The sequence below is a fragment of the Trachemys scripta genome, chromosome 6, assembly GCF_013100865.1.
Source record: "Trachemys scripta elegans isolate TJP31775 chromosome 6, CAS_Tse_1.0, whole genome shotgun sequence".
Lineage (NCBI taxonomy): Eukaryota > Metazoa > Chordata > Testudines > Emydidae > Trachemys > Trachemys scripta.
In genome coordinates this window covers 19,716,137-19,729,634 of record NC_048303.1, presented here as the reverse complement: position 1 = coordinate 19,729,634, position 13,498 = coordinate 19,716,137, and the positions used below count along the sequence as shown (strand labels likewise).

The 13,498-nt window shown below is 42.9% G+C and overlaps 1 protein-coding gene across 2 annotated transcripts in view; it reads left to right on the top strand.

The window, feature by feature from the left end:
* CCBE1 (collagen and calcium binding EGF domains 1) overlaps positions 1–13,035 on the top strand; it is a 184,551-nt gene extending 171,516 nt beyond the window's left edge. For both annotated transcript variants that reach the window (XM_034773938.1, XM_034773937.1), the window contains exons 7-11: positions 4,667–4,787; positions 7,793–7,932; positions 8,039–8,074; positions 10,927–10,962; positions 12,722–13,035. In XM_034773938.1, the coding sequence (XP_034629829.1) occupies positions 4,667–4,787; positions 7,793–7,932; positions 8,039–8,074; positions 10,927–10,962; positions 12,722–12,955 (567 nt within the window). In that variant the 3' untranslated portion in view covers positions 12,956–13,035. The remainder of the gene's footprint in view (positions 1–4,666; positions 4,788–7,792; positions 7,933–8,038; positions 8,075–10,926; positions 10,963–12,721) is intronic.
* Positions 13,036–13,498: the final 463 nt, after the last annotated feature.

Genomic DNA, 13,498 nt, shown 5'->3' with positions numbered 1-13,498 from the left:
ACATTGATTCCTGTCTGGCTGTTCAGAACATAAACTGAAGAATTGGTCATTGTAATGACTATAATGAGTGGCATTTATATAGCAGTTGGGATCCTGAAAGAGCCTGAAGTAACCTCCAGGCCACAAATTGAAATAAAATCTATATAGGGGAAATTAATTAATCCATCACTCAAACATGACCATCAATGGGGTGAAACATTCCATGCTTTTCAACAGTGCATATAAATGCTACACAGCTGCTTAGTCCAGGTGAAACTTGAGATTGGCAGAATTTTACTTACTAGTTTGAATTTATAGAGATGCTGGTTCTGACACCTAGAACCCACCTGCCAAAAGTGGTAGGGAAATTTTAATGATCACAAGTGGTCAAGTCTTAGTTCTAGCTCTCAGTCTAAAAATGGCATCTTTGGCAGCCCCAAAACTGTGCTGGGGCATTGGTTTAATGCCTACACAGAGGCCTGGTCCACACTAACCCCCCCATTTCGAACTAAGGTACGCAAATTCAGCTACGTTAATAACGTAGGTGAATTTGAAGTACTTTCGTTTGAACTTACCGCGGGTCCAGACGCGGCAGGCAGGCTCCCCCGTCAATGCCGCATACTCCTCTCGCCGAGCTGGAGTACCGGCGTCGACGGCGAGCACTTCCAGGATCGATCCGGGATCAATTTATTGCGTCTAGACAAGACGCGATAAATCGATCCCAGAAGATCGATTGCTTACCGCCGGACCCGGAGGTAAGTGTAGACCTACCCAGAGAGAAGAATTTCATTTACGGAGTCACCACTGTCACTTCCTGCAGCATTTAGATGGTTCTTCTATGCTTCCCAACCAAGTGGTAGCACGACCCCACTCACGCCTTATGAGAGATCACAGCCCAAGATACAAGCTTGTATAACCCCTTGATCAGTGCGTGTTATGTGTTCTTCTTTATGCTTAATCCAAAGAGGCTGGGGGTCTGTTACAGACCCCTTCCCACGGAACCTTGTTATTTAGCTCAAGCTGTAGCAACTCATCCTTTTGGCTCTGGAGGTCCAAGGTTCAATCCTTGGGTAATAGCTAAAATAGCGGCTGGCACAACTGCAAGCCATAAATTAATTGATTAGGGAAGTGCAAATATTTTAATTTAAAACAAAGAATAAAAGTACAAAGCCCTGCCAGCATCTGCACTTCCTCTGGGGCTCCTGGGAAAGATCTATCCCACCCTGACCACTCAACTCCTCCCTCTTCCCAGAGTGTAAGCTGCACTTGAGTTTTAGCCTGTGCCCCAGGACAGACAAGCTAGCTGAGGTGTAAAGCACCACCACACTCCACTGAGAGGTGTGGTATGTGGACGGGAGCCAGATTAGGGACAACACCTGAGTCAGAGCCTGCGTTAGCTCTGCAGTAAAGAAAAACCTTTGGACTCCAGACAGCCCAGCTGCTGTATGTGGCAACCAGATGTTGTGGAATGACATCAGTGAAGCCACTGAGCGTGAACAGCAAGAAGGCTTAGCGGGCTGATTAACAGACAGGGAGAGACTGGATTGGGTTACACAATCACTGTCCCTGGTTGACAGCCCTAAAACAGGCCTCAAACAAGGAGCTGAGCCAGGGGTTCATCAGGTGAGGTGTGACCAGTGTCAGATAAGCAAATCCTTCTACACACACACTCCCATTCCTGGAAAATACAGTTCTCTTCTTTTCTTTAAAGAAACAAAATTAGGATACTTGGTCCTATTTCCTCTCTCTCTGCCTTGGCTACAGCCTTAAGGCTGTAGATACTGGGGCGTTACAATGAGTGAGAAGGAGAGGAGAGGAAGTGACCTGGCCCCCGGTGGCTTTGACTTGTTGTGTGACGTATGGCGAGTCATTTGACTTGCCTTTGTCTCAATATACCTAGCTGTAAAATAGACACTAACACTTAGTTCCATCCCAGGCTTAAGTCATTAATACTTGCAAAATGCCTCCATCCCTTGATGGAGATCCTTGCATAAAAGTTGCTGCATATTACAGGCACATAGCGTTACCATCTCCTTACATTAATAGCCTTAGGTTTATATCATTGGCAGGTGAGTATATGTCAACAATTGATAGCAATAACTAGAGGAATCTTGAGACCATCCAATTCAATGAATTCCACGTGGCTGGTCAAATTAATGCCAGATAACAAGAATCATTATGCTTTAGAATACAGCTCTCTAATGCAAATGTGAAGGAATCAAACACTGAAATAGCCAGTCGGCCAAATTCATCCAGGAGGTCAATGGAATTACACCAGGAATGAATTTGCCCCAAGTATCTTTAAAACATTCTTTAAATTCGGTTTGGTAGAGCAAAATTCCCAACTCCACCTGTGGTCACTCCCAGCTAGTAACTTTCTTGGCTGCAGATCAGTAGGGATGATTGTTGTCTCCCCTGGGCCAATTTTTGGGGGACAGAAGGTTTTCAGAATATCTTTAAAAACATTTCATTGTTAAATGTTATCATCTAGACAAGGGTGCCTAGTGTTTAATGCATAACAGCACTTCAGATAGTGTGCATCTCGTCATACAGTCCAACTTTGTTTTGTTCAGCTATTTTCATACAGAGTGTATCCAGAACACTTTTCTGAGTTAAATCCTACTGTTACAGGGTTAAAGAACAACAGAGGGAGAGGGAAAGGAAGAGTTTTAGTGCAGGCAAGGCAGAAGGAGAGATGTTTCCTCATGAGACTGGCGAGTTAATGAGACTTCATCCAATTTAAAGAAATTTGTTGTTACTTCTCCACTTTCTCCCCATTTGCATTGTTCACCAGCCTTTCAGAGTAAATACCATTGGTCTCTCCCTACCGGATACATGATAATTTGGGCCCGAATCATCACCTAGGATCCCCTCTTTCCCACTTCTGGGATCTCCCACATCTCTAGCTGGAAGGTAGAGGAGAGGCCTACCTCTGCAAAACCGTCCACAGAACAGGAAGAGGGGCCTAATTAAGTTGCCCCCCACTCAGTTCCTCTTCCTCCCCCATCCCCCGAAGAAAGGCAGTGAGGCACATGGTCCCAGCAATTCCCTGTCCCTCCTAGCAGCCCCACATCATCTGGACTCTTCCACAGAATTTCACAGCGGGAGAGGGAAGTGGTCCTTTCAGAAGGCCCTAGCAACCTCCAGGAAGGAGAAACTCAACAGCAGCAGTGGTGGCTACCAGCAGGGAGGGGATGGACCAGCCCTTAGGGAACACACGGTCCCAGCAGCCTCCTGCCCTCTTCCAGCAGCTCTAGGCGACAACTCTTGTACAGCCTCTGTAGCCCTGATGTGATCTGCCATTCGGAGCTCTATGAGCTGTTTTGTGGGACTCACTCTTGCAGTGTGTCTGGGAGGGTACTTCCCAATGTGGGTAGAAAAACACATGCTAGTTCTGTTCAAGGGAGTATGCTGAAAGTAACACATTTGCCAGGGGATAGCATGGGTGACGACTTAGACTAGCTGCCTGAGTACATACCCAGGAGGTCTGGGTGGGTTTGTTCTCGGAGCAGTCACCTGTGGTAGCCCCAGCTACACTGCTATTTTTAGCACACTAACTCAAGCAGAACTAGCGTGTGTCTGTCTACCGGCTCTGGGAAGCATGTTGCCAGCTGCAGTGGAGATGAACCCTGGGTTGTGACAGGGATGGGAAAGGGAAGGGGAGTTAGAGATGATGGGCAGGTCCCACCAGCGTCTTCCTAGCCCCAGTCTGCCATGATATCATAGCACATGCTGAACTGATCAGTGGACCCTGGTAGCTGCAGCTATCTGCCACCACCCCCAGACAGCAGCAGAGAGTGGAGAAACACTAAGGGCCATAGTGACCTCACAGTCCCATGTGGGGCAGATGGGGGCAGGGGTTGTACAGCGCGAGGCAAACCATCTGCGGGAGCTGTGAGGACAGTTCACGTATATTTAAATGAACTAACGGTGCTGGATAAAGGGACAGATGGGGGGAGTCTATGCAGAAGAGGGAAGCAAACACATAAATGAATTAATGTAAATTAATTAATACAGAAATAATCAGCCATGCGCCAACGGGTCACTTCTTTGGGGCTGGGGTGTGCAGAGCAAACATAAAGGGGCCACAACAACAGGGTTATGGTTTGATAGGGAATAGTTTAAATTATTCACTTTTTTAAAGTTTTGGTGATTTGGGGCTATCAAGCGATGCACATTGCCAGGCTGTGTAGCCATGAGATCTTATTGCTGTAGCCCTCTTTCTTCCCCTTCTGCCCCCTTCCTTCTGCATCGTTTGCTACACTCACTTGTTGGCTGTTGTCTTAAAATATGTCCTGATCCTGCAATGAACAACATGTGAGCAGGCAGTTGTGCCCAGGCAGAGCCCCATAGTCATCAGGGGAGCTGCACCCTAGCACAGCAGTCTGCCCTTACGCAGTCTAGTATTGCAGGATTGGGGTCTGGTACTGTAAGCACTTAGAAGCAGGGAAATATGTCTTGGTTTGTGTCTGTACAGCAACTAGTACAAGGGAACCCCAAACCTGACTGGGCCTTTGGGAACTGTCATAATATAAATAATAGTGAGAATATTAGTAGTAAATACTTCATCTGAATCGAGACCTTTAAAGTTTCACTCACTTTGTTTCCAGAGAAACTTAACAAGGTTTGTAATTGAAATTGGGGAACTAAAGTGGATCTACAACCCTTTCTCTTTTTCCTCCCTCAGGTTGCTTTGCTACCAAACAATGCTGCTGACCTTAGCAAACAAATCACTGGTGAAAAGGTACTTGCATCTAATGCCTATATACCAGGTCCCCCCGGGCAACCAGGACACCAAGGCCCTCCAGGTAAGATGCAAGCCAGGAGAAATCAAATATAAAATAGTGATATGAACAAAAAGCTTTTCATTTAATATGATTCTAAGTGTGCAACATTTTTCTTTTAAAATTGGTTTTATCTGCCAATCTACCACATCACAATCTGACAGTGCCTTCTATGCCTTTCCCATTTTCTCTTCATCAAACATTTCCTCACATCTAAAACATACTAGTCCTATAGATGTTTTTTCCCCCATCTCTTCCTGGGGTGTCTCATATATTTCAGTCACCATTTCTTCAGCCTGAAACTGTCCTCACCTCATTTCAGAAATGCCTGTTACTTTAGCCCATTCTCATTAGTGCAATAGGAAATGTGCTTTTAATTTGCAAGGGTTCAAACAAACCTTTTTCCTATGATACTTTTGCATGGATTCATTCACTGGTTTAGTGCCGATTTCTGGATTCAAATGCATTAGAAAACAAAAACAAAACTCCACTGACACTGCATTTTGTCTCATTTGTGGTTGAAACCATGAGAAATCACAAAGTTTATAAAACTATATTTCAGCTCTGATACCTTCAAGCTAAGGTCAAATATGCTAAAAGATTCACTAACTTCGATTAACTTAGGTCTAATTTTGGATTAGTAATAAACCTAAGAGAGTTTTTTCTGGTTCTGGGTTTCACTGGGAAGTTTTGCAGAGCTCTAGCTGTATTCCTTAGTTGGTTTGATTTCTTATCTACTTAATTGATTCCTATCATTACTGTCTCTTTTATTCTCTGAGTAGAAGAAATCTTTGCTTTATTTTCTTGGAGGAGAGTGTCTTCAGTCTATGGTATGTCATCAGTGCAAAGACAATATCATTTTAGACCCTTCTTCTGGCTAAGACTCTGACTGCAATGTACTGTTTATTATCTTCTTGAAATCATTCTGAACAAGGCTTGACTCTAGTCTCTATACTTCTTCCATCTAGTTTCTCAATGACCTGCGCTGTCCAAGGTACTGTAGAATTATCTTTTTCTAGTTGAAAACTATCTCTGCTAACCTATTTCCTATGTGATTAGTGATCAAGTAGGCTGGAATTTTCAAATGGAATGACACACTGGGAGTTGGGTGTCTGGCTCCTTTGCAAACCTTAATCATAAACATTTTTAGTTGTTTTCCACTTCATTGTTTGACTTTCATTTCTTGTGCCCCCCATGTCCATGCACTATGAAGAGGAATGTATCATCTGCTGGTTCTAAAGCAGTTCAGCCAAATACCATATTAGTGTTGCTTATTATGTGAACATTGTTTGTTTCAGACTGATGTCTACTTGTGAGAGGCAAAGAAAGGCAATGTTTCTCTTGACCTATATATACTTAATTTGTCTTGCTTCGCCTCTTAAAAGTATATTTTGTACTGAGTCAACAGTCACCTGGTAGCTGATGAGTATAAGAAGTGGAATGGAAGAACAGTACACGTTTCTGCTCATGTATCAGGTAGAAGAAAGATGCAACACATCACCAATAAAAGTGGGCTAAACTTGAAAGTCCTAATTGTTTCTGTGCCTCTCCTCTGTAGAGCTTTAAATTCACCTGTGACGGGTTCGGTCACAGAGACCCCCTTGAGGCTGTCACATGATATGCTGGAATTACCTCTGAGCCTGTTTTTCACTGCCAGCTTGGGACTGAACCCTGCCTTGTTGAGTCAGACGCACTAGTCTGCTGCAACACAGACCCAGGTCTGGTCCACTCCCCCAAAGCTGCAGACTTTAACCAAAAACTGCTCAGCAAGTCACCTATCTCACCCAGACACCCAGCTCCCGATGAGATCCAAACCCCAAATAAATCTGTTTTACTCTGTATAAAGTTTATACAGGGTAAACTCATAAATTGTCCATCCACTATAACACTGATAGAGAGAGATATGCACAGCTGTTTGCTCCCCCTCCCCAGGTATTAATCACTTACTCTGGGTTTACTAATAAACAAAAGTGATTTTATTAAGTATAAAGAGTAGGATTTAATTTGTTTCAAGTAATAACAGACAGAACAAGGTAAGTTACCAAGCAAAATAAAACAAAACACGCAAGTCTAAGCCTAATACATTAAGAAACTGAATACAGGTAAATCTCACCTTCAGAGATGTCCCAATAAGCTTCTTTCACAGACTAGACTCCTTCCTAGTCTGGGCCCAATCCTTTCCCCTGGTACAGTCCTTGTTAGTTCCAGCTCAGGTGGTAACTTGGCGATTTCTCATGACTGGCAGCCCCCTTTGTTCTGTTCTACCCACCTTTTATAGCTTTGGCACAAGGCGGGAATCTTTTGTCTCTCTGGATCCCCACCCTCCTAAATGGAAAAACACCATCAATGGCCCAGACTTTGCATAATTACAATAGGACCTCAGAGTAATACTTCATATTTCTAGGTTTAGATACAAGAATGATACATTCATACAAATAGGATGAACACACTCAGTAGATTATAAGCTTTTGAATGATACCTTACAAGAGACTTTTTTCATAAAGAATATTCCAGTTACATTATATTCACATTCCAAGCATATTTTCATAAAGCATATGGAGTGCAACATCACACCTCCATTGCTGCAAATTTGCTGATGCTTCCTTTTTTACAAGAGGTTTTTCTTTAGTTTAACTTGCTCTGTGTTGTGTTAGTATTGAGACATTTCTGCTTTTCCCTTCACTTCCCACTCTTGATATCCCTGACCACCTGTCTGATAGCAGTTGTGGTCTAGTTCTGTTCATGAGGTTTCCTTAATTAATGTTTGTGAAGCACATTGAGATCCTGGGATGAAAGTGAAGAAAGGTGCTGTTGCTCTGAATAATGTCATTGTCCCTGACTGCCTTATTGCTGTGTTTTGGTTTTGTGGAATTACTGCAGCTAATCAGTGAAGTATTATTTTAAAGAAAAGAGAGAAAGGAAAAGGGGAATCCATTAGGGAAATTGTATATTTTGCTGCTTATATTGATATACTAACAGAAAATCTCTAACTGGGTATTAACCTTCACTGGATCACTTTTAACTTATAGGGGCCCCGGGACCAAAAGGAAGTCCAGGATTTCCTGGCTCACCTGGACCTCCAGGCCAACCAGGTCCTAGAGGATCAATGGGACCCATTGGACCATCGCCTGACATATCACATATTAAGCAGGGCAGACGGGGCCCAGTGGTCAGTATTTTACTTTCCTGTCAAGAACATGCAGTGTGTCCTCCCACCCTCCACAGGCACACACAAACCTTTCCATTCTTGTGAAAACCATTCCTTTGTCTTGCAGGGTCCACCGGGGGCACCAGGGAGAGATGGTACCAAGGTGAGGCCAGAAGTATTAGTCTTTTCCTGTATGCATACATCCCCCAATCGCTATCATCAATCTCACGGATTGCTATTGCAGATCAGTTTATTCCAAATACTAAGATAATTTTCCTTTCCCAATATTTGACCACGTTCCCTTCCCCTTCAAAGCCCTTCCGCATCTTTCTGTTTCCACATCAAGTTCACACACCTTAGCCTCACTTTCAAGACCATCCACGCGTTTCAACTGGTGTCCTCGGAGTCTCTCTCTCAGTCCCTATGCACTGCTGAATCCTCCCCACCTACAAATCCCTTGTGTCCTCATCCCACTCTTTGTTTTATGCTTTTATTTATGTTCCCTGGCTCTTGAAAATGCTTATCCCCTCTTCTATGCTGAGCATCTGCCCTTTCCTTCTCCATATCCCTCCTTACAGAGGACAGTGATCAATTGTCCTCTATGTTCACTGAGGGCAGGACAAGAAGTAATGGGCTTCATTTTCAGCAAAGGAGTTTTAGGTTAGATATTAGGAAAAACTTTCCAACTAAGAATAGTTAAACTCAGGAATAAGCTCCCAAGGGAGGTTGTGTAATCCCTGTCATTGGAGGTTTTTAAGAACAGGTTGGACAAACACCTGTCGGGGATGGTTTAGAATTACTTGATCCTGCCTCAGTGCAAGGGGATGAACTAAATGAACTCTTGAGGTCGCTTCCAGCCCTACTTTTCTATGATTGTGACTTAGACACTTAGCAGCCAAAGACCTATTGACTTTTTAAGAGACTCTGGGTGCAAAGTGCCTAAGTCACTTTTGAAAATAGGACTTAGGCTTCAAGTCACTTTTGAAAATTTTACCCTGGGTTCTCAATAATAGTCTCAGCTGATGTAAATCAATATAGTTCTATTGAAGTCAATGGCGCTACTTCAGTTTACTTCAGGATCTGGCCCACAGGTTTGAAATCATTGTTTGGGGTATCTTAAGAAAGCTATAATTTTTTTACGGAAACTTTCTAGCACGTGCTTCCAAATTGTGTGTTCAAGGAAAGATGGAGCTCAAAAAAAGTATTCATGTGGATAATTTCATTTTTAACAGCTGGAACATAAGTGCTCCTACATTTAATTGTTTTTATAATGCGATGGCCATCTTATTAAACTTATACATATTGTGTGTGGCAATATCTGTCTCTGGGCCATAAATAAAAACATATTTTAGAAAAGATAATCACAGCCATTTTGGAAGTAATCAACCAATTTATCTTTATATGCTCTAATTACTTCTATGATATGAAACTTCTCTTTCTAAAATTCCAGTAGAAAGTGCTCACGTCTCTCTCACTTCTGTTGTTACATGCATTACATGTATTTAGTTCTTCATACTGATTTCTGATCTCTGTCTTCCCTCTGATGCAATTTCTGCCTCTTCCATCTGACTGATCCAAGTCTTCTAATTCCTCACTCTTTTCTCTTGGTGACTATGGCCCAGGTATGCAAAGGTATTTAGGGGCCTAATTTCCATTAATTTCCATGGGAATTAGTCACCTAATACCTTTGAGTATCAGGGCCTATGTCCTTCTGATCTCTTTTTTCCTAAGGCTTCTTTTTTGGTTGTTTTTTTAAGTCTGATTTTCTATCTTAAGAGATTGTGCAAACATGGCATTTCCTGTTGATCTGAATACCTTCAGAAAAAAACCTAATTGTATTTGGAAAGCTTTTATCTGACATGTATAACAAATGGTAACAAACACTTAGTTTTACTTGTGGCTGGGGACCCAAAACATCTGCTCTTCAATCAAATAATTATTACGGTGTTATAATAAGTGAGTAAAGTCTTTCTCCTCTAGTGAAATGTGATTTCCTCTGTGGTCAATACTCTCTCCTTGGTTGTATTTTTTATGATGAACTCTATAAATCATAAAAATCAGTGAATGTCCTTAAGAATCAGCACCAATTTTGACTGACAATTACTATTTATTATTTTTAAAATAACTTCAGGCTATTGGAAAGCTACTGGTGCCATTTTGTAAACCTTGTTTTCTACAAACCTTTCAGAAATTGACTGCTTCTGTAGATCCCTGTGCCAGCCAAGATTTGAAATTTTGCCTTCAGGGGTATTTAATAGGGTGTATGTTTACAAGTTGCTGAGTGTGGTTGTGCAAAGCATGGAGACAAGCAATAATCGTGTACTGAGTAATTGCTCTGTGCTAGTGCTTCTGCCTAGTGAGGAGGAATATGTGAAAACCTCTACACCTACAGTGAACAAGCCCCGTTGAATTGGGGGAAAGTGGGTGAGCATGTAGCTAGGGCATCAGTTCTTAAATCCAGTGACTGCAAAGTGGGTGCATAGCAGCCACTTATAGGATATTTAAACAGGCTTCAGAGCTGTACATAGAAGTGAGAATTGAGACAGCTGTGAAGACCAGCCTCTGACAAAGAAATGTGTCTGAGGTTTCCACGCAACCCCTAGCTCTCACAGCCAGCTGCTAATTCCCTCATGGCATATGCTGGGCAAATGTTCTAGCTGGCCTACTAGCCTGCAGCACCTGTGTAACCCACAGGGCAGAGAGTGTGTCAGGTCCCCCAGTGTGCCTGGGATATGAGTCTATTACAGACTGAACTAGGGAGGGTTGACTCTTTAGCTCAAGATTTTAGGAGCTTTTGCTTGAAGTTCTGGAGGTCCCTGATTCAATCCTCAGTGCGTAGGCTAGATGGAAGCTGTCTTACCTGTTCCTCTTAGTTTACATCACCTTAATGGATGAAGCCTATAGTTACCAAGGGATTCTTGATCCACAGGGATGAATGAGTGCCTCAGTTGAGGCAAAGCTATGTCATTTTCTGCTTGCTTTAATCACAGCTAATTAAAATGGTATTTATTACAGGGGGAGAGAGGAGCACCAGGACCAAAAGGGCCACCTGTAAGTATCACTGCCAGCCAACTAGGATTTCCCAAGTAGAGAAAGGACATGATCTAGTAACAATGTCACAGTCAGATACCTATGGTGAAAGCAATCCCTCTGTGTGTCTGTTATTGTATCAGTATTTTGTACCTAAATGTCATCAAGCCTAACATTTGTCTATGTACCCTGTTCTCTCTTCAGTGGATACGCTGCATCGCCATGCCATCATGGTGTACTGTACATCGTTAGAAGGCACTATCCTGGGACATCTCCCATAGAACTAGTTAGCTTAATAATAGTAAATGGCAGAAACAGATGCTTGATTGGAACAGCATTAGCAAACAGTTTGCTTAAAAGGAACACCAGCCAATAAGAAGGGATTAATTGGGATTTGGCGCAATTAACAAATAAAGATAAGAAGAAGAGATAGATGCAATGCAGAGTATTTGTTCTCATATACTTTCCTGGGTGTCTGTCTGGTGAGTCTTGCCCACATGCTCAGGGTTTAGCTGATTGCCATATTTAGGGTCAGGAAGGAATTTTCCTCCAGGGCAGATTGGCAGAGGCCATGGGTTTTTTTTCACCTTCCTCTGCAGTGTGGGGAACGGGTCACTTACTGGAGGATTCTCTGCACCTTAAAGTCTTTAAACCATGATTTGAGGACTTCAACAGCTCAGACATAGGTTAGGGGTTTATTACAGGAGGGAGTGGGTGAGATTCTATGACCTGTGTTGTGCAGGAGGTCAGACTAGACAATCATAATGGTCCTTTCTGACCTTAAAGTCTATGACTCTATATACTTATTCAGTCAGGGTGAAATTCAGCCCTCTGCAGCAGACCAAGCACTCCCAACGGAGTTAGGCACTGGCATGCGTTTGAAAATCTCACTAGGCACTTATCTGCTACTGTGCACTTATCCATGTGAAGAGAACTCAAAAAAAGTTATGGTTTTGTTAAATGAGATAAAAACAGATGGAAACATTTTTACAGATGGAAACATATTTAGTCATTGAAAAACAGCATTTGGGTCACAGTAGAGAAACGGATTCATTTTAAAATTCAGTTTCTCCTATCGATTGTATTTTATTATAAATCTTCCATTCATAAAAAGTACGTCATTAATTTTTAAAATAGAAGGAACATGAGGAAAAGAATCGCCTCTGAACTATGCTCTGTGCCTGCTCAGTGCAAAGTCGTCTTCTGAGATGATGAGGGCTGATGCCCGTAGAGGTTGAAGGCATTTGGCTACTCACAGAAGTATTCAGCATCTTGCAGGATGGAGCCCTGTGTGCTAAATGCATTTGCCATTTGAAGGTGCTTTTCTGAGTTATTCCAGGTTGACTGAAGGGGAGAAGTTTTATTTCAGACAGCCAACACTAAGCAATGTTTTGTCAAAGTACCCTAGCGAGCATAACTACGTTAATATTTGGGCAGTGCTTGGAAAATATCCAGGGTGGGCGCTTCCACTAGGCAACCCTAGGCGGTCGCCTAGGGCGGCAGGATTTGGGGGCTGGCATTTTGCCATCCTCGGTGGAAATTCGGCGGTGGGGGCTCCTTCCACCCCGGGTCTTCAGCAGAAATTCGGCGGCGGGTCCTTCACTTGCTCCGGGAGCCACCGCCGAAGTGCCCCAAAGATGCGGAGCGGAAGGACCCCCACCGCCGAATGCTCAGAGGAGGAGCGCTGCCGCCTAGGGCGGTAAAAACCCTGGTGCCACTCCTGAAAATATCAAAGCACTAAGTAATAAGTATTATTAATGATCACACGTCATGTTTGCAGGGCCCACCAGGCTCATTCGATTTTCTGTTGCTGATGATGGCAGACATCAGAAATGATATTGCTGAACTTCAGGAGCGAGTGTTTGGACACAGGACTCACTCATCAGCAGAGGAGTTTCCATTACCTCAGGAATTTACAAACTATCATGACACAGTAGACTTTGGATCTGGAGAGGACTATAAGCAAAGAATTGCACCCAAAGACTCTAGGATGCACAAAACAGCCCATCATTAGCCGGTTTATAGCAAGGAGAGATGTTCAGAGTTGTACAGTATAAAAATGCACTGATGATGTAAAATATATATATAATTTTCCAGTTTTCTCTTTTCTTGTCCCCATGTCCTGTAGCTTTCTCTATTTACAGGGACATCTACTAGTGGTGGTTACATACATTCCAGGCTGTGTCAGTTTTTGTGCTTTGTGTATGTAGACATTATTGTAATGGAAATTAGTTGGCTAAGAGTTAGTCCGAAGTGTCATACAATGAGGTCTGAGGTAAACCTGGGAGATGCGTGTGTCCTAAAACTACTCCTGCTTGTCCCTTAAAAATACCCCACTGCTCATCCAGTGTAGGCAGTCAGATCTATTCAGCAACAGATTTCTGGCTGTGCAATGAGAGAATATGGTCTATACATGATATGGGGGTGGGCAAGGGAGCAGGAAACTTACTAAGAGGAAGAACTGGTGTGAATGAGACAAGTTTGCTGATTCACACAGATAAAATCAACTAACCCTCATGGTGGCAAACTGACTGTCAGGTTCAGTTATATGAAAGGA